The 20996-nt window shown below is 44.0% G+C and overlaps 1 protein-coding gene across 2 annotated transcripts in view; it reads left to right on the top strand.

Moving 5' to 3' along the window:
* The window catches only part of si:ch211-200p22.4 (phosphatidylinositol-binding clathrin assembly protein), a 63100-nt gene that overhangs the window by 9632 nt on the left and 32472 nt on the right, over window positions 1-20996 (top strand). For both annotated transcript variants that reach the window (XM_046380401.1, XM_046380400.1), the window contains exon 2: window positions 6267-6409. In XM_046380401.1, coding sequence (XP_046236357.1) covers window positions 6267-6409 — 143 coding nt within the window. The remainder of the gene's footprint in view (window positions 1-6266; window positions 6410-20996) is intronic.

Consider the following 20996-nt stretch of genomic DNA (forward strand, 5'->3'; position numbering starts at 1 on the left):
GACGTTCCCACCCGAAGGCGTTCGCGCAGAGACACACTGTCAGAGGCGTACACGCCGAGACTTCAATCCTATTCGCTTGACAAGATTTCCCGAATCCCCTCATGAAAACACAGCGGTTGGAGATGAGAGTTTGTCCCTAATTCTCTGTCTGTCTATATTTCTGTGTGTCTAAGAGAGACAGAGGAGAAGCTGCTCTTATTTAAGGCCTCGAGGGGAGATTTAAAGCTATAGCTCGTCTATGAATAGACTAACTTCTGGTGACGCTTTGCCTCCACTCTCTGCTTCCATCTAAACCCCCCCCCCTCTCTGACTGACTTCCTGTCGTCTTATCCCACCTTTCAGCAGATATCAAGAACCCATAGATGATTGGTTTTCTGATTAATCGCGTGTGTGTTTGGGCTGAAAAACAGGAAACAGAATAATTTGTGAATCCTGTTACCGCCCTTTCTCCACCTTCACTCACTTTGTCTTTAGCTATAGCGGAAAACAAAGTTTAACTGTGGTCAGTGACTTTTTTCTGTAGCTGTCATCAGACGTGAGAATGAAATAATCACGTGTGACTTGTCAGTGCTACGTGTTAGCCGCAGCAACTCTTGTGCTGCTCTAAGACAGTCAGTCAAGTCACACTTTTATTACTGTCTGACAGCGTAAAGATAAACACAGATCAATGATACAGCCTCTCTTGTGTCGACGGCCATATTGGCAGCAAAGTGAACAATCATAGAAGGAATTGGATGTGACGGAGAGTCTGTGGAGGTGTAGTTCATTGTGGAGTAAAGGCTTTGTTCTCCCTATCGACACAGCAAAACGACTGTGGCTTTTGTATATAGAAAAGAGCACAGTTAGTTATGGGTTTTAAAAATCCCTGGCGTGGTGTGGCTGCAAAGCCACAAAGGCAGAAAGGAGAAGGTGCATTAGCAAACTTAGCAGGCTGACGATTCTCTTAGGGTCCTTCACACCTCTTTCCTCCTATCTGCAGGATTTAAGAGGGGAAAGATGAGGGAGGGAGGGGTGGACGGGGAATCCTCTTTTGAGGGAAACCCAGTCTGCAGTCCCTAGAACAGAGACCGACAGAAGATTACTGGTACATGCCAGACAAGGTGCTGATACTGCCACGCGTTAATCTTTAACAGACTGGGACTGCGCTCCACCCGGTGCCCCCTGCGTCTGGCTTTTCATCCATGCGGCGAGTGTCGGTGTGTTACGTGTTCATGGGCAGCTGTGCAGATTTTGAACAAAGGTCAGTGAACTCTGCGGGGGCACCCTTGTTCAGTTAGCAGTGCTGTCAAACCTGAGCGATTGGACCTGTAGGGTGAACAGTCGGAGACACTGTCCTTCGACTGGGCTACCAACAGTTAGGACTACCTGATGACAGGTTTAAGCGCTGCCGAAGTGCCCCTGAGCAAGACATTGGATCCCTACCAGCAACAGAGGTGTGGCCCTGTTGTTTTAGTTCGGTTTGTGACTCCTGCAAACATCCTGATATATCCGGTGTTTTCCAGCTTCAGGAAAGTGAAGCAAAGACTGTTCTGTGTCAGCAAATAATACCCTTATGATCACATGTCATTCTGACTTCAGCTACAAAGCGGTTTGGCCAAGCTTGCGGTCGTCTCCAGGCTGCATATTTGGTCCACAATCTTAAGTCCTGCCACATTTAGAGGCGTCCAATATAAAATAAAATATGTGCAGAGAATAAGAACCTGTGTTGCATTCACATGACTGATATCATTGCATCATCGTAGTAACCTCTTTGGGCGTCCTTTTCTCAGTAGATATAGATAGGAGTTGACAGTCATGTGTTACATAAAAGTATGTCTGACACTGAACTATGTCAACATACTGTCTCCTCTTCATAGCAATCTCATTTAAGCGTGTAAAGACTGTGAGATTTGTCCAGATAGACTCTCGACAGAGACACCTGTCTAGGAATTCCAACTACGTGAGCCTGACCCTCCCATGGTGGTCTCTGAAGGGGCCGATCTGCAGAGAGCACACAAAGCAAGGCACCGAAGCCCAGCCGAGGTTTTAAAAGATGTGGATAGGATTGACAGGCTGATAGCGGGTCTGAGCCCAAGGGTTAATCCACCTCGGCTTGTATTCCACCAGGAGGCCTGTTGAATTATCCAGATCAAATCTCAGTGTTGAGACTAAATGTGAAGTCCACTGATAACAAAACTGATACCAAGGCTGAGAACCGATGTCCCGGACTTGCAAAAATGCTTTGCACATTGTTGGTTATTACTCAATTTATCAGTTAATCAATTTAAGATCAATCATTGTTGATAGTTTTTAGTCATCACTGGCACCTTTGTGTCGTCTAATTACAGGGCAGCCAAACCTTTGTGCCTGAAATGAATTAAGTAAAGAGGACTGAGGGCAAAGGAGGTGTAAAGTAAGAAAGAGAAAATTTGTTATATTAGTAACACCTGAGCTGGATAGAAATGAAAATGAATCTCGTTAAAGGTGAATTAATTACATTTTCAAGGTTGGAGCTGCACCAGGCAGACAAATAAATGGAAGTCAGGGACCGGAGACAAGTTTGTTTGCAGATCAGAAGAGAAGAAGAAGAAGGTGAAAGTAGATAGAGAGGCGGGAGTGTGTGTGTGTGTGTGTGTGTGTGTGTGTGTGTGTGTGTGTGTCTGTGTGTGTCTGTGTGTGCATGCATTGCCTGGAAGCGGGTGGATATGGGGGACTTAAATGTGGATGAAGAGACGAGAGGAGAGCACAGATAGAAGGTAGCCAGCTGGGCCAGATGTGAACTCTGTCTCCTCCTTCCACCCTTCTTCTTCTGCTTGATCTGACCACCTGCTTTCTCTGTCTCACACACACACACACGTTCAGGTTTGTAGAAGCTCATTGACACAACTGACAAAACAACTTCAGTTACATGAAAATCTGTGCCACAGGTTCCTCCCCAGTCGGGTTCCCTCAGCTCTCACGCTGGTCTGTTGGTACCAGGAAGTCTCTGGTCCATTGTGGTTCAATCAAAGCCCACAGAGGTCAACCGATGACCAGTAACAATGGACCTCAGATCGGAGAGGAACAAACAGTCACTGTCGGGAATGAGATCATGTTTGCTCATTTCTCCCACTTGAGGGGGGGAAAAAGGAGGAGGCCTGAACGAGTTAACATGGCCAACGCAGACAGATTTGAAAACATTTTGCTTATTTGGGTCCAGGTTTTAGTAGCAGCAGCTTATGCTAAATAGCTTACATGTAGGACCTCGGGACACACTTTTCACAGTTTAGGAACCACAGGAACCACAAACTATACCTATCAAACCACATTCATTTGGAATGCATACATCTACACCTACATTTGCCAGTCCAGGGAGAAAAATGACAACATTTATCTTTTCATCGGGCAGCGATGCATAAAGTTGAAATTACGTAACTGTGAGTAGTAATTGATTAGCACCATGCAGCTCAGTGTACTGCAGTCAGATTAGCTAATTAGCTCTGGATACAAAAGCCATGTACAATAAATAGACAATAAGGAAAAACTGTGTTAGATTATCTGCTGTATAGCCCAGCCGTATCCACAGGTTGGTTTTATGCAGAATAGACCAATTATATCCATGAAGTGCAGTCAAGCACCCACCAAGACCCTTCGACTCTGCTTTGACAGTATACTTGTAGTGGGAATAGACATGGGCTGCTTCAGTCCTCTGTTGTTTAACTATCTTGTAATGTGTCGGCATCAATTAGCCGGGTCACACTTTCTCGTGCAGCTGTTGTGCAGCTAATTGCTCGCAGGATGTTGAGGTGTCAGTCAGAGCTTTGCAGCTGAGGATTGTTAGACCGAATCTTTGTGTATTTTTCCATTTCTGGTTGGAATAATTGCTCAGGGCTTGCTTGACGGGAAAAAAAGAAGAAGAAAGAACCACCATCAGATCTGTTTCTGCTGCTGCTGACCACGTCAGAAAAGAGAGGCGAGATAAAGCGAAGGAGGCTTGTGGAGCTGTGTGTGGATCCTTTCAAATTGTCTGGATGAGGAGACACTCATGTCTCTCGTTTCGCATTATCTTTTCATTTGACTATCTCTTTCTTCTTTCCTCTTCATGGTCACTTGTATTTTGTCTGATTTTTTTTCTTTCCACCTCTCTCTCTGTTTGCTCCCTGTCTCTTTCTCTTTACCCCCGTTCTGCCTTTCCTGTGCCATATGTTTGCCTCAGTCGTCTCACCATCCTTTTTCTCTCTCTGGTTTGGGATCAGTAGAATCTAATGCTTTCCCACTCTGCCTGATTAAGTCAGCACATGCACTCTCTTTACATTATCGCTCACACACACACACGCGCGCGCGCACACGTGCACGACGGTCCCCGCAGACCTAATCAGTCCTTCTCTTAGTTCTCCCTCTCACACCACTCCAGACCTAATGAAAAAACATGAGCTCTGTTAAAAAGAAAGCCGAGATGGACGGACGGAGCGTAGATCGAAAGAAAAAGGTAGCCGCACAAATAAAAGGGATGGAGTGGATGGACTGAGAATGGAAGAGAAATGAGACGGCTAATTGATTAACAAAGCCACCAGTCGCTCTTAATGGCCGTTTTAATTTCAGAGGTATTAATTGTTTCCAATCAGCATTAGTGATATCATTCGAGGATGCAGTAGTGGTGTGGGTGGGACAGAAAAAGACCAGGTCAGGCTGGTATTGAAGAGGCTCATTCAACATGCTGATGCATTCATATGGCTGGAACATTTCCCAATAGACATGAAATCCTGTGATTTATGTGCTGAAAATATTCACCACGTCCCGATAGCCACAAAAACCTGGCAGCTAATTGGATGTATTCTGCTGTAATGTACCTTTTGTATTACAGTACTTTGCAGTCATTAGTATTGACTAAATAGCCCACTGTGTGTATGTGTATGTGTGTGCGTGTGTGCATGTGTGTTGTTAGAGAAGAGGTGGGAGGGTTGCCATGTCGAGTGAACGATGGAGAATAATTCTGAACTGCAGGTCTGCTGTGTTTTGTTGCTGTAACGTGTGGGCAAGCGCTTGAGGGAGATAATGTGCTAAGCGAGCAAAGGAAGGAGGCGAAGATGGGCTTTATTGAATGAGCGTGTGCACCGCCGCGTGCCCGTGCGTGCGCCTGATTATGATGATGAAGTTTCCCGACGGGACTCTTCGCGCTACAGTCCTCCAGTAGTCTAATGAGAAGCTGTTTCCGTAGTTACCAGGTGTGGGAGCCGGCAGCTCATAATGTCCTGTGGTGAGGAACAAAGGACTGGGAGAGGAGGTGGATGGAGAGAGAGCGAGAGGCTGGAAGTGAAGGCAAAGGAATGAAAGGGGTGCAGGACTCCAGAGAAATGACCCCTCCCACCATAAAAAAAAAAAAAAAAAGAAACCCTGATATCTGGTGTGAACGATCAATCTAGCAGTGTGTGTCCCCATCGATGTTTGTGCTTGAGAGGATCACGGTGTGTGTTACCTGTTGTGAGCCCAGACGCTGAATCTTGATAATAGGCTGATGGGACCCGAACAAGAATCAGTTCTAATCAATCTCATCTAAAGTGGTGAGAACAATATGGCGGGGCCAAGCTGTTGGTATCTGGTCAGATCGCATTGGGCACCTTTGAAATGAAGTTGTTGACGTGTGCTAAATTAAAAAGGTCTTTATGCATTGGTTGAAGATTGAAATGGGACGTCTGTCTCCTGTGACAGATGCAGAGGTTAGTGCTTATTGTTGTGTGAACGTATGCCGGGCATTCGTAGGAATTAGGAATTAGGAATTTGATGCCAGTAAAATGCTGCCCATTTTTTAAAATGTAATCAAAGTTAACATGGATGGAAGGATAAATTTAAAAAAACAAACACATGCAAACACTTAAACTTGTTTTCTTGAGTGCACCACAACACAGAAGCTGTAGGTGAGCCCCCCCCTTCTCTAGTTTCCAATGCTGTGAGTTCTTGCACCTTGGAGTTTCAGTTTTCCTCCAGGTTCAGCTAATGACTGACACCTGAGTTTCCACCTTGGGAGAACTGAAAAGCTGAGCGAATGTCAGGAGAGGAGGTGGAGGTTAGAACAAGTTCTGCAGCCGGCACCTGTCCTTCACACTTTATTCACCAAAGAATTCGGCTGAAGTGATGTGCGCATTGTGTGTTTTCTGTCCTTGGTCCGTCTGTGCATGTGCGTTTTTATGTGCTTGAAAAGCAATCTAGTCTTGATCTCGATCGGGGCGATCAAACCTTTAAAAGCTTTTCTCATCAATGCTCTTTGTTTTCTGCAGTTGTGTAACTCCTTTTCTTCCCCCCTCTGCCAGATCTGATCCACTGCACCAATGAGATGAACGTGAACATTCCCCAGCTGGCGGACACGTTGTTTGAACGCACGGCCAACTCCAGCTGGGTGGTGGTCTTCAAAGCCCTCATCACCACCCACCACCTCATGATGTATGGAAACGAGGTAGGAGGCTTACACACGAAAACACACATGAACAAAACAAAACAAAAAACAAAAAACCCTTCAGGGCGCTCGATGGAGTGAATAAATTGCATTATTACTCAGGTCTGTCTCGCCCATGTGTGCATAAACACAAATGTACACACACATTCGGATCGTTTATTCATGTCCATATCAGCGTTGGGTTCAGCGCTGATGCATATTGGATACAAATGGCGTGTACACATCGGACACATGGAGTGAATAATCGAAATAGCTGAGGGTGCAAAGAAATTAATTAGCTCAGAACGAGCTGGAAGCAAGATGGGGGACAAGGATAGCAGCAAATAAATAAACTCTGTAAAACATGGTTGAAAGTTGGGAGAATAACACGGTTCCTCCACAGATTTACACACTTTCAAATGTAAAAATTAGAAATTAAAATTCAAGCAGCTCCTGCTATGTTTGGGAGAACTTTAGGATTTTATTAATTGTGATCTCGATTGAGACTTTGTGCTGTTTTGCACGAGGAGCTCTGATCAAACCCGGCGTTGGCGAAATGTCTCAATTTATATGCGGAGCAGCTTTTGAAAGGGAGAGGAGATAAATTCACTAAGGGTTGTGGTTTTATTTCTACTAGTTTTATTAATTTTAAACAAGATGTTAAGAGTGTGCGCTTTGTTCTTCAATAAACTGTTGTAGCCTGCATTTACAGCAATCCTCTGGTTAATAATTCAGAACCGAGTCCCTTTGAAAACGTGTAGTACACATTACATTTATACATGAACATGCAGCGCACTTTGATATTCAGATGGACTTACTGTACTGGTATATTGTTGAATGTATATTTTATGAAAACATCAGAAAACGCAGTGTGTTGCCTTGTTGTGACATATTTCCTTTGATTACAACATAAAATTTCTGATCTTTAGACCACTTGCAGTTGTTTGTGTGATTTTCAGTATACTTACGATTATGTAATTTTGGATTACTTTATCACTAGCTAGTTATGAAATTCCATTTTTTGGCATCTTTACTTCCTGATCTAGTTTTTTCAGAGTAGTTCCACTTGAGTTTGCCTTCTTTGGGATTGATAGACAACTCGCTCAGTAAATATGAAGCTGCTGTCTGCAGCCAGTTAGCTTAGCTTAGCACAACGTGTTGCTTTTCTATCTTGTTTATAACAAACAAGATGTAACGTATTAACTGGTGAACTTTATTGGTGTGAGCAGGTGAATTTTATTACCTTTTGAACAGAAGCAAGCTGGCTGAAGGTAACCTGCTGCTGACTGGAGTTTCATATTTACTGTACAGACAAGGTAAACAGTGTGAGAGTGTATTTCCCAAAAATGTTGATGTAGTTCTTTAAAAAAAAAACAACTCGCAACTAACAACTTCTGCAAAACAGTTGTTAGTTGGTTAGTTGCGTGCTAATACACATCTTGAACGGTTTTGTCACTCGATTGTTAGTTTAGTTTTTGTGTGTGTTGTGTCACAGGGATCTTTGTTATACAGTCTTGTAAAGACAACACAGCACAGCACCTTCCTTTACACACACACACACACACACACACAGCCAAACGCATCCAAAAAACAACACACCCTGCGCTGCATTCCTTTTCAATTTTTCATTAAAATCGGGAAGCATTGCTTCCTTGTTTAGTCAAGATCACTTGTGTGGAAATTACACAACGCTTCCTTTTGTTGGTTCCTTGTTCAGTGCGTTAAACTAAACTTCCTCTGAAAAGAGGAAGACTTGGGTGTGAGATCTTTGTGTTTCATGTGTATGAAAGTAACTTCCAAACTGATTGACACCCATACAGCAGCCTGGATGATTTCACTGCTGCTGAAAGAGTATTTTAATTGTGGGGAATTAGTCAAACCTACTCCAAAATTAGATGTAATGTTGGCGTTGTAGGTGCATTAGAGACAGAGCTCACACACTCGGTAAAGACACTGATATAAGCCAAGACCTCACGTATAGTTCAGAGAGACCTCCGGTCATGAGATCGCTCCATGCTAAATGTTTGCTCAAGCTGTGGAAATTCCCACAACATTTTTTGACAAACCAAATCATGCTAAGTAGGTCACTGCATAGCAGCAGGAAGTGGTTTAGAGGTATTCCCAAGCTGTAGTCTGATTTATCGCCGAGTTGTCGCTGACACATAGACTGACTTACAATGATTGCAGCACTATGTCAGTCCGTGATTTCTGCATAACCAACATAACAAGCAGCTCGTAGAGCCTCAGCAGAGATCACAGCCTCTGAGCCCCGACTCTGCCTCTCTCACGGTGGAAAATGTCTGTCTGTAACGACCGTCTAGATAAAGTCTGATCTCAATCAACAAGGACTAAGTTAAAAGGAATTATTGTTTTATTATTCCCACCGTTTTATTGTTTCCAATCCACTGTGAGGAGCTTATATAAAGTAATAAGCAGCATCCTTTACTCTTTAGAACAGAAACAATTTTAAGACCTGTTATTATTGTATTTGAGCACAATGCACTGTATTAAGTCAATAAATCAAGCTGTGGATATGAAGTGAATGGAGCTACATACTAATCTTGTTTCCCTCTTGGTTTTAATAAAACATTAAAGTCACTAATAATTCAGCTCCATTTAAAATGCAGTCTTTTATTGTCAGTCTGCTGCTGTTTAGTGGTTTCTACCAGTGCAATATGCAGTTACTTCAAGGCCCTAATGCGACCACACCTACAGTGTGTTACAGCACTGCATTTGTGGTGTAGCTGCACAGAGCCAGGCTGTACTACAGCGAGTGTGTGTGTACTCGTCAGCCTGCATTCATCAGGCCTGTCTGGACGGAGGTGCTGACTGAGGCTCGGCGGCCAGGTGTCCCTGCTCCCTCATGGCCGTCCCATCCATTATGGTCAGAGCTGAGAGAAATCTGGCCGTAAAATTAGAAACCACAGACCCACAGAATTGGGGTCAATAGACTGTACGTTCCTTTTCAGATCAGCACGCGGACCGGGTCCAGCTTGACGGGCACACTGAAGATGGCCCTGTGCAATGCCTGATAAACACTCTGATAGTCAAAATTGTTTATGTTGAGGGAGATCAGAGCTGCTGCTGTGACGTGAGCTTCAGAGACCGACGTATGTGGTTTTCATGGTGAAAAGATAGTGCTGTTTGTCACATAATGTTATCGAGGACATCTGCATTCACACAGCGAACACTGAAAGCTGATCTGTATCACTTTGCATATTAGATAGTGTCCCACTTCCGATTAAATGAAACATCCTCTCTGAAATGTTTCTTGGGTCACCCTGCCTTAAAGAGCAGCTAAGCCTGAAATAATTTCATTTGTCTGGGTTTCAGTGATGGTGGTTTAGCCTTCCAAGGACTCCATGCTGTGCTTTCTGAGGCTTGTCTACCCCTATGAGAATATAAAAAAACATACCCTCAGAGTAACTGGGGGGGTAATGATGACACTACTTTATGATGTTTTTTTTAACCTGTTTTTCATTTTAGGAGTCCAGTGACAGTGAAAACAGTAAAATATGTAAGAGGGCATGATACACACTACATGACTGTAATATAAATCCTGTCTTTGCTCTTCTTTGCTCTGCTTCTCCTGCTGGACTGTTGATTCTCATTCAGCTGTTGACCCACAGACTGTAATGTGTGAGCATATTCAGGCATCGTCCGCTGGCTGGATTCATTGTGAGTTCATCTGGATGTCAGCAAAATGCCATCATTTTAAATGCAGGCTATTTTATTCTGCTGCTCTTGGTCATATCCAGACCGTGCTTTCAAATTAAATGTGGGAATTTGCCATTCAGAGCAAATAGCAGGTGAATTAAGTTTTAATATTTCTTCTTTGCCTCAGCTGCCGTATTTGTCTGAGGGACCGGGATCGTGATTAGAGTAATAGTGCATTTTGTGTGTCTGTGTGTGTGTGAGAAGGAATAGTCGACAGGCCAGTATTGATACTCATTTAGTTCTTCACCTCTGTTTTTTTCCTCGGTTGCTAAAAAGCAATCCTGGCTCACTCGCCCAGTGACACTCTGAGTCTTCTGAGCGATCAAGAGGCAGTCGATACCTTTGATCACGATTTCCCTTGTGTTCTGCTACTGAGCCACTTTAAGAGTACATCTCAAAGAGACGCCGCTGCAGGATTCTGCAGGAGCCTGAACCGCATTGTTTCTCCTTTTTGGGCATTTGTGGCAGTAAGTGGGCAGATGGGCCACTCTGATGCATGCAGGGCACAAGTCTAAAACGAGAAACAAAGACATGAAGTGTGAATTTGAAATCAGCCGTCTGCGAGCAGGAATGCGATGAGTCTTGACTTGTCGTCTAGCAATTGTTTCGGTTGTTATCATTTATCAGCGTGTGCCTCTGCTTCCAGGCCTTTGTATCATAGGCCAATATGTACCTAAAACAATCATGCAGGAAACCCCAAACAATGGCTGGGAGAGACATTTCCAACCCCGCACTGTCAGCTGCAGTACCCCCAACCCCACCCCCACCTCAGGGGGGTCCATCCTTGGAATGGAGAACTCAGACTGCTGGGTCTCCTGTGAATGGGGATGCCTTGACCACCCAAGACCTGAACAAGCTTATAGGAACATAGGCAGGAAGTGAGGACACAGGATAAGAAAAGGAAGGTTAATTCGCTTGCAGAATGACGAAACCTGGGGAAAGATGATGCAGATGAACGTACAAGAAACGAGTATTTGAGTAAGAGGAAGAAATGAGGTCGCATAGAAGTCAAAGTTATTTCAAAAATCGATTTTTGAAAGGCTGAAAGCACTTCTTCTGAGGGGTATTTGACACATAATCCACCTGGATTTCATTTCTTTCCCAGCATTTCTTACAAACCTGATTTATCCCCAAGTTTTCTTTTTGTAATGAGATATTTCATGTTACTGCCTTATTTGGTTTGGTTTGCAGTAAGTCCTATTCACTGTACAGCAACTGAAAAGCAAAGTCCTAAAATAAAACAAGATTTTTAAATGACATTTTCCTTACAGGCATGAATTATTCCACAGCTATCTTCCACAGAATCTTCTCAAAATCACAACACTCAGCTGAATGCATAAACTACCAGTAAGTTTGCAAGAAAAGGAATTCATGAATTCATACAGGACTGAGCACATTTTTCTGATGTTTCCAGGGAGGATTAGCTTACATAAGCCCCATACTCAGTGGCTAAATTGTTGCAAACTCTTAAAATTATGTAATCTGATGAGGCCAAAAGTTTTAAATATCATTGTGATATTTTGCCAGAAACAAAAAAATGCTTTAATAAGTGGAAACAGCTGTCGAAAGTAGACTTGGCCAGCTGAGTCAGAAAGGCTTCAACAACCCTCACAGTCTGCAGCCATGCTAGCAGCTCCAGTAGCCGTTGAAACATTTCATCCTTGTGGTGGCTCTATACAAAATACCAGAGGATTACCACATTCAGTAGACCCTGGTCCTCTGGGGTCCATGAATGTCCGTACAAAATATCAAAGCAATCCAGCTCATAGTCTTGCCATATTTAGTCTGGAACAAAGAGTTTGACCGAACGTCCCAGAGCCCTGCTGCTAATATGGCTAATAAAACAGAAATGACCAAGTAGGTGAATGTGCCTCTTCAACACCCATCTGGTCAGTTTTGACGGATCTGGATGTGCTTTTGCAGTATTGAACAATCACTATCAGGTAACACTTCTCTCCCCTCAAATTTGGTTTTGTTCTTCTGTCTTGTTGAATAGCCCTCGCGGTTTAGTCTTTGTCCTCAGCGTGCTGTGACTTTGCAGACCACGAGGTACAGTTTGACTTAGTGCTGTGATACCCCTTTTGAGGAGTTTGTTTTCAAGGACGCAAAGTCCTCAGAAATATCACCCATCATCCTCTCTTCTTCAAGACGGGATAGTTGTTAAGTGTCAGCTGGGAAAATTACAGTCTGATTGATTGCACCTGAGTGCATCGGGAAACGGGAAAGAGAGCTGTGACTGTGGACATCAAAACTGAATACGGGTAGGGGACAGCAGTCCACTGAAAGAGCCAGAGAGAGAGGAAAATGTGGTAGGGCGAAGGAAGGAAAAGATGGAGAGGGAGAAAGAGAGATAGCTGGGTGGAGAGTAGACAGAGTGTTGGAGTCATTAAGGACACGAGAGGAGACAGGGACGGTCTGGCGAGGACATGATGAAAGTGCTGATGGTGGCAGGACACACCGCTTTCCTTTTCCGTGTGTGTGAGAGAGATAGAAAGAGATGGAGGCAGGGAGGTCGATACCAGTCAGGTGTGTGAGACAGCAGTGCGTGTGTGTGTGTGCGTGTGTGTGTTTTACGGCACTGTGAAGTTGAGCGGCCACCTCGCCGCCTCCAGCGTCCCAGATAGCGAAATGGCCCATTTGTTTCAGTGACGTCACCAAAGCGCTCGAATCGCGACGCTCCCTCGCTTCCGCCGGGCAGAGCGAGGACACAGACAGCGGAAGATTTAAACCAGGGGACGGATTGTGCGAGATATGATGAAAGATGGACATTTGTACCGAGCGAGAGAAGACAAGCTGGAAGGAGAAGGGAAAAAGAAGATGGGGGTGGGGGGGGCTGGTAAAATGAAAGCCAGACACAGTGTGAAAATCTGCTGACTCAAGCAGCACTGTGTCAGAGGGAGCAGGGACAGGGAGGATGTTATTTGTGTGTGTGTGTGTGTGTGTGAGGTCACCCTGACTGTAATAGGGGTCACTTGTGATAATCGCAAATGCTTGGATGCACATTCACACACACACACGCGCGCACATGTGCTTCCTATCAGCTGCCAGTGTGGCGAACATAAAGATGATTAGTGTCAAGGCAGATTGCATTGCATGAACGTGTGTGTGTGTGTGTGTGTGTGTGTGTGTGTTACAGGCAGACTCCTGCTTATCTCTGGTACACAAACATCCTATCTAAAAAGTAAAAACTCCAGGGTGACCCACGGTGAGCTGACACACTCTCCACACACTTCCTTGTGCTCCTTCAGACAGATAAACAAGTTTTTCCAACTCAAGTAAATTGGCTGCATCTGTGTGATCAATAGATGAAAGTAACGTGTGTGTGTGTGTGTGTGTGTGTGTGTGTGTGTGTGTGTGTGGTCCTCCTACTGGGCTCGGCAGGCTCAACCATCCAGAAACTTGCAGGGCACAACGAGCACAATAGAGACTCTCCCAGTCGAGCGTGTCTGCATCTGTTTTTGTTACTTTTTCATCTTCGATACCGATTCGGCTCATTGATCTGGAGTACATGCTGACACAATACTGATCTGATTTGTAATTAAACCTCTACCGCCAGAATCAAACAGTAGCTAAGCAACGGCAAGGATGCGTGGTAGACCTGCATGGTGAGCGTTACATTTCTCCACAACAGGTGACAGGTGTGCATGGTGCTGGAATGAGAGCAGCTTGTTTTTTTCAAAGGCTGGAGGATGCTTTATTTTCTTCTCTTTTGTAGTTTTTTTTTAAAAATAAATTAATAGAGCTGAAAATGAAGGAGCAGAAGTGCAAGGAATTCAAGTAAGATGTCTTCATTAGCATTTCTGACTAACTGACTTAATAAAGACAGTAGAAACCAAGCATTCCTCCCAACAAATTTTTAAATTTGGGACCCATTTTGCAAGATTATAGTTTTAAACTAACATGATGCAAAGCCTGCTCCTGTCTCCCAGTGTAAACAGAATGCCCGGCAGGTATACAGGTGAGAGAGAGGTCGATGGAGGAATGTCCTGTTTCGCACCAAACTTAAAAATAAAACTAGAATTAATCCAGTGCTGTCTCACTGGCTGAGGTGCAAAGTGTGGTCGCATCTTTCAGGAAGCCCACATTGCCTCCTCACACCTTGCACTTAAATTTGTGGCGGGACGGCGTCTGACCGTGTTTCGAGGGCAAACCATAGTGCAGCTCCTAATGTTCCATGAAATTGCAAACGTTTGCCCACGTTTCCTGCCGCTGGAAGCGTCCGGTCGTGCAGGGTAACAGACTGAATAATACGTGTCTCTCTTGTTCTTTTATTTCAGCTCTTTTTCCCCCCGTTTGTTACGACGTAATATTGTTTTTACAGTGTCTCTTCTAATGTTTGCTCCCCAGTTGAACACTTCCTCTTCGAGGTACTTTGTGCAGACGTCCTTTTGCTCCTACAAGTCTCACATCAAGTGCCAAGTTTAATTAGCAGTACTGTAATTAGTTCCCCTGCTGCCGCCCCTCGATACAATGGCACTTAAAACATTATAATTATCTGTTTCACTGCTTTTAATCATCCCACTACCACATCTCGTGGTATAAAAGCAGTATAATTCCAGATTAGAGATGTGACAACTCCTCGGTTTATTTATCTTTATAATAATAAATAACAAAAAGCTTGTCATGTGCCGTTTTAAAGTTGCCTTTTCTTTGTGAACAAAAGACAGAAAAACCTGCAAACGTTCACCAAACTTTTCAGTGCTAAAGGCTTATGTACAGAAGACGGACTTCTCAGGCTTGTTAGACTAATCACCTCATCTTTCTTTAAACAATAAGCTGCTGGCCAGACGCAAACTTGTCTCCTTATTGATCGCCGCTCGCTTTTTATACAGCTGGCATCAAGCAGCTAATATTTTTAACTGTTTTTTTAATTTGCAACAGCTGATATTTTGAAGAAAATGAAAGTTTTTTTAGCTTTCAAGATTATTACAGAATTATTATCACAGTGATGATGAGGGTATTGCAAAGTCCGTGTGACTGTTGAAGATGAGTATCTTTAGTACATGACTGTTTGTACTGCGCTGCACTAATACCCACGCTGTGTGTGTGTGTGTGTGTGTGTGTGTGTGTGTGCGCATTAGTGTTTCAAATGATGACTCATGTTGCTTGGCTGCATCGTTGACCTCGCAGACATACTCATCCACCAGCAAGACAGAACTGTTCCCCTGAGAGTGGGGAACCCACACACTGTTAGCCTTATCACCCTGCAGGCGCACACACACACACACACACACACACACACACACACACACACACACACTCTCTTACTAAGGTATTGCAGGAGCCGCATAAATGTTTAAATGTAGACGTATTTCTTTAATCCTCTAATTCTCAGCACCCACCAAGCGTCTCTTTGTGACTGTTTCTTTTCACACTTAGATTGGATTCAGGGGCTAAATTAGTGATTGCGTAAGACGAGGAGAAATACTACATTGAACAGAGGAGGAGGAGGAGAAGGAGGAGGAGGAGAAGGAGGAAAAAAGAGCAGAAGGGGGAGAATCCCAGGCAGGATTTAGGCTTGTGGAAAGCTGTTTTCTGTGTGTGTGTGTTATGTCTGTATCAATCCACACGTGTGTTTTCTGTGTGTGTGTGTGTCTTTGTGTGCTTCTCTGCTTGCATAAGAGCTGCTTTCATTCAACACAGCCCGATCACGACTCATTCTTCTTGTGTGAGTCACCGCCTTTCAGTGGAACTCGGTTCGCAGTCAGTCCTGACGATTTTCTGCATGTGTCTGAGAGAAGGCAAAGTCGAGCAGCCAAAAATAAATTCCCATGTGGACTTCCTGATATCCCTTTGGAGATAACTAGGCCTCACTGACTCTGCTTTAGTCCCTATAAACACCAGTTGTGATATGTTGACTTCAAAGAAAACCTAAAAGGTTATTTTGAGCTCTTTCACCAGAGGACCCAGCTCACCTCCTTCCTGCTCAAGTGTCCTTGAGCCAAAGTAAACCCTTAACAGCTTGTAACGTGTTGTATCTGTGAAAGGTAACAGGAAAGGTTCACTACCAGGATCAATAATTCCTCTGCTGGCAGCAGACGTTGTCGTTCATTGGCTCTGTGTACACATTGGCAGGTCCAAAGAGGCCTGCGCGGTAAGTGTTTCAACTTCCCAGATATCACGTAACGTGACGTCAGTAGGCTGCACACAGCTCACTCATGTTTACCAACCGAGATGGTTTTTGATGATTTTTTTTTCTTTATACCCTGGAGAGGACTGATGAAAAAGATCTGAAGCCAGTGAGTACAGCTCAGCTTCTCTGAGCAGATTATGTGCAGTTTGGAGTTTAGCCTTGAGTTATCATTCATTACATCCTTTGCGTATAAAAATCCAAAGTGAAAGAAGGGTGAGAAAAGTCTGGACAAAAAAACGCCAGCTTTAATATCTAATGGAGTCACCGTGTTTCCTCTGAGGTGCTTACCAGACGGTTTAATGACCTTTCTGAAGTTGGAATTGGATGGACAGCGTTAAGCTACGTTCAGGCGCTGCACGAGAAAGGACGGCCTGCTTCTTCATCCGAGTGAAACCGCTGCATTAACACAGCGTGGATGCCAATGCAGGAGGATGCTTATAAAAAATGCAGGGTTGTTTGGCTTTAACCTGGCTCAGCTGGCTCACCTCAATACAGTGATATCCCTCCTTATGACATAATAAACTGTTCTGCTGTGCTGTGCCGTCGGATAAGCCTTCAGACTCAAGAAACTATTACTCACAGTGGATTTCCAGGATTGAAAATCCTCATCTCTCATGGACCTGAAACACCATGCAGCTGCATTTGGAACCAAGGATAGCTTCAATCATTAAAAATAACCCACAGGCCAGAAATATATTAACATTATATGTCAACAGTATCTCTGTATGATTGAAAAGGGAAAAAAAAAACATGACTGTCACTCACATGCACCGTTTTAAACATTTTTTTTTTTTTGGCCACAATTTGCTGTAAAGATCCTGCAACAGCCAACTGAGCTCCAGTCTTGCCGTTCTCCTCTACATAACCTGAATACATTATTCTGGGTGGAAAAAAAATAGAAGAAGACCACTTCAGGGCAGTGCTGAGGCCATGGAGTTCGGTTACTACGGAAACCACCAACTTGTGCGCTTTGGAAGGGAAAGCATTGGAAAGAGAGAGAGGTGCAGAAACTGAGGGGAGGAGGAGGGAGGAAGAAGATGGGCAGAAAGCTGGACGCTGGGAGCTCTTATGTATAGCCGAGGTTTCAGTGCAGAGAGGGAGGCAGCGAGTAGCCGGGATCTAAATGCATCAATTATACAGGAGGTTGTTCTTCGATATGCTAACATGAATTATTTGACATGCCGAGTGGACCTGCTTCTCTGTCTCCTGTCTCTCCCGTCTGTGTACTCGTGCTCCCCTCGTCTCACCCCTCTTCAGTCTCACCCGCTGCCTCAGAGTCTCCTCTCAGAGCGGCATCTTCGTCCTCAGTAATCCAGGGCTCGATGGGTTTCTGAGTCTCCCTCTCTGTAGATTTTCTCCTTTTTAACTCCATGCGTTTTGTGTGGGTTCTCGCCGCCTCCGCCTGTGTGTGCACGTGTGTGTGTGTGTGTGTGAATGTGTGTGTGAGAGAGGCTGAGGAAGCAACGCAGGCTCTCGTCAGATGGACTTTTGATGAGGAGTCGGCGCACGAGAAGGGAGGCAAAGAAAGGGCTTATGAAGTTTTTTATGAAGCTCTTTCTCTGGTCGTCTCTCCCTCTTTTCCCTCCCTTTAACTGTGAACATCTTGTGCGAGTTTCTCTTCCTGAACTCTGGTTCGTTTGTTAGACATTCAGAGCGTGGAAGTCACCGGTTTATTCTTAATCTGTAAAACTCTTACTCTGCCGTGTTCTTAAGCACACACTGTTCTCACTTACAGTTAGAGCTGAAACAATGAATTAATTAGTTGAGTGACTAATTGATTAGTTGTCATTTATCATGCAGAAGGAGTCAGCAGCCATGCTAGCAGCTCTGAGGGATGTATGAATAGCAGTGCTTAGAGGTCAGTGCTAACATCAGCGTGCTCACAGTGGCAGGTCTAACATGTTCACCTTGTTCTACATCTTAAAGGTTGGACAGGTCGACCAGACCGTTAGCTTGGCTAAAAACATTTAGCTTCTTGACCGCGAGAATTTCTTTCTGTTTTGTAGGATTTGAAGTGAATATTTTACAGTAACCACCCTGGGGTACAAAGACCTATGATCAGCATTCATGTGACATTTTATAGGCTGAACTAATCGGAAAGTAGTGAAATGATTAAACTGGTAATGAAATCAGTTGTCAGTTTTTGGATTTGGTTTGACTTAATGAAAACATTGCAATATTTATAAAACCATTACACAATGGACTTTGTGTGGGATGGAAGAGTAAAGTCCTGGACTTGGACGATGCTTCCGTTGTTGTCAAGGTTTAAATCAATGGAACTGCTGTGTCCATCCCAGCCCTTACCTCAACATTAGCTTATATCAGCTCTAAAAAATGTCTTAATATTTAAAAGTCTTAACCATAGAGTCAATGGTCAATCTTTCCGATCCACAGATGGGAGCTGAGTCTCCACACGTGACAGCTTGAACAAAGTTTTGTCCCCGCGGCGTGAGCTTACACACAAAAAAGAACAAGAACAAAATCTTTATGCCTTTTTAAACAGTCCCAGAGCCCTTGGAAATGTTTCAGTGCAGCTGAAGCCAGCACACATGCCCAGAAGCATATTTGTGCTCACGATCACATACACACACACACACACATTCTCATACACTCCAAGCAGCCAGTGAAGGCTGGTTCTCTGCCAGATTGGGAATTGACGAACTGGCAAATCTCAGATCATTTTAAGTCAGTTGGACAGAGGCGGCCTCAACATTAAGATGCTTTTGGGAAGCCTGAGGCCTGAGTTCCCCCAAACTCTGGACGATAGCCAAGACTCGTTCTGCCGCGCTCTGTTATTTGGTGGTGCGTGGAAGACGAGAAAGCAGAGATGTTCATAAGGGACTACATTCAACTTCATGTCTAGTCTTAAGAGACAGAGTCCAGGTTAAGTCTCACATTTTTAGAGTCGAGAGTTCAAGTCGGGCTTCTGCGCTCCCCAGTGGTTCTGCTTGGCAACAGTATTTTTTAAAATGTTACTGCAAATCATTTATATCCTCTTCAGTGATGGATTATAGTTTATATAATAGTGGACTTATAGTTTATAGTGGACGCACAATTCTGACTACTTCATGTTTCATTCTGCGTTTGAAATTGTAAAATCTTAAAGCAACTAAGGCCATAGAATAACATTTCAGGGCCAGAAGTGTTATATGGAGTCTGTATGGAATCAGTCAGCAGCAGATGGAGAATTGCATTATTTTCTCCTTTTTACCTTTAAGCCTGTGAAACAGCTATGAAGTCTGATTAAATAATGATCAGAATTCATTTAGATTAGCACTGCAGCTACTGTTGAGTAAGTGAAATACCGTTGGTGGATAGCAGTGGAACATCTTCTGACTAATACTTGGGCCTGTAACTAATGATCGTTTTCATTATCGATTAATCTGATGATTAATTTCACAATTAATCGATTAACAGTTGTCCAATTAACAGCCTAAACCCTGAGACTCTTCATTTGCTGTCATAAATGACAAAGAAAATCAGTAACTCCTCAGCTCGAGTTAACGCCGTCTGACACGTGTACGGATTTGTTTTCCAGCTGCTTACACAGTTGATTTGTGCGACTGGTCTTGTTCAAGTCTACGGTTACTCACGAGTTGTGTGTCAAGTCTGGTGTTGATTTATTTCTAAAGCCTGCAAAGTCCACTGCCTTCAGATTTGTTTTCCCACCTCCGCTGCCAACACCTGCTCAGGCGCTGTAGTCCTCTCAAAGATCTGACTCCATCCTGAACCTCCGACTGGAGAACTCTGAGCAAGACAAAAAAATATCTCAAAAGAGGAGGAAACAAATGATACAGGAGCTGTTCAGCAGCCGGGAGACTCCCAGGTGAGGGAGGATGAAGATGTGTGAATGTGCTGAGCAAACCGTCCCTGGAAAATGGGAGGTGAAGAGTTTCCAGAGCCTGCTTAGCGACATCAGGTCTGTCAACTCAACAAGTAACTCGTGTTGAAAGGGAAAGGGAAAGTAAGAAGGATCAACTCTCTGTTAACGTTACACAGCAGTGGGGAAAAAGTAAAAATACAAACAAAGATGTCAGGAAGTGTGCAAATGACAGGGATGACATGATTTGTCACTTTCTGGGGACCAAGTTTTAGCTTTCGATTTGATCTCATTAACATTTTCAAGGGGTCATTACACACTAATTTACTATATTGCGCTGCCAATCTTCTGCTTCCTCCCAAAGGTTAATTAATTTTTTTCTGACCAGTTCCTCTTGCCATTTGTCCTCCCTCACCGGAGCCACTCATAAGGAGTCCTAACAAATGACTGGGGGGGAATAATAGCAAGGGAAAAGATCATTTTTAAACACGGCTGGCAGCCAAAAGGTCAGTCAGGTGACTGAGGTTAAACCACCTACAGCTGCGGTGGTAGCAGCAGGCAGACGTGGGTTAAATCCTCCTTCCCGCTGGTGTCTTGGGGCGAGAAAGCTGCTCTGTAGCCGACCTCTGACCTGTCTGCAGGAAGGCAAACAGAGTCGGACGTCTGAGATCATAAAATTACTATCTAATCAAGTTGGTGCATTGAAACACCCTGACAGATTGAGTCGTAGCTGCATGAGGCTCAGCGTCATGTTGGTGATGAATATTGTCAGGTGTGTGCAGGTGTTTCAGTGGATCAGTTTTATCTTGTCCGTCAGATTCGAGAGCAGCCGGATCTTTTCCAGCCAATCAGAGCGGCCACGTCGCAGAAGAAATTGAGAAACAAAAAAGTTTTTAAAATCCGTGGATAATCATATCACATTAACTTTGAATACTCTC

This window comes from Scatophagus argus, chromosome 23, assembly GCF_020382885.2.
Source record: "Scatophagus argus isolate fScaArg1 chromosome 23, fScaArg1.pri, whole genome shotgun sequence".
Lineage (NCBI taxonomy): Eukaryota > Metazoa > Chordata > Actinopteri > Scatophagidae > Scatophagus > Scatophagus argus.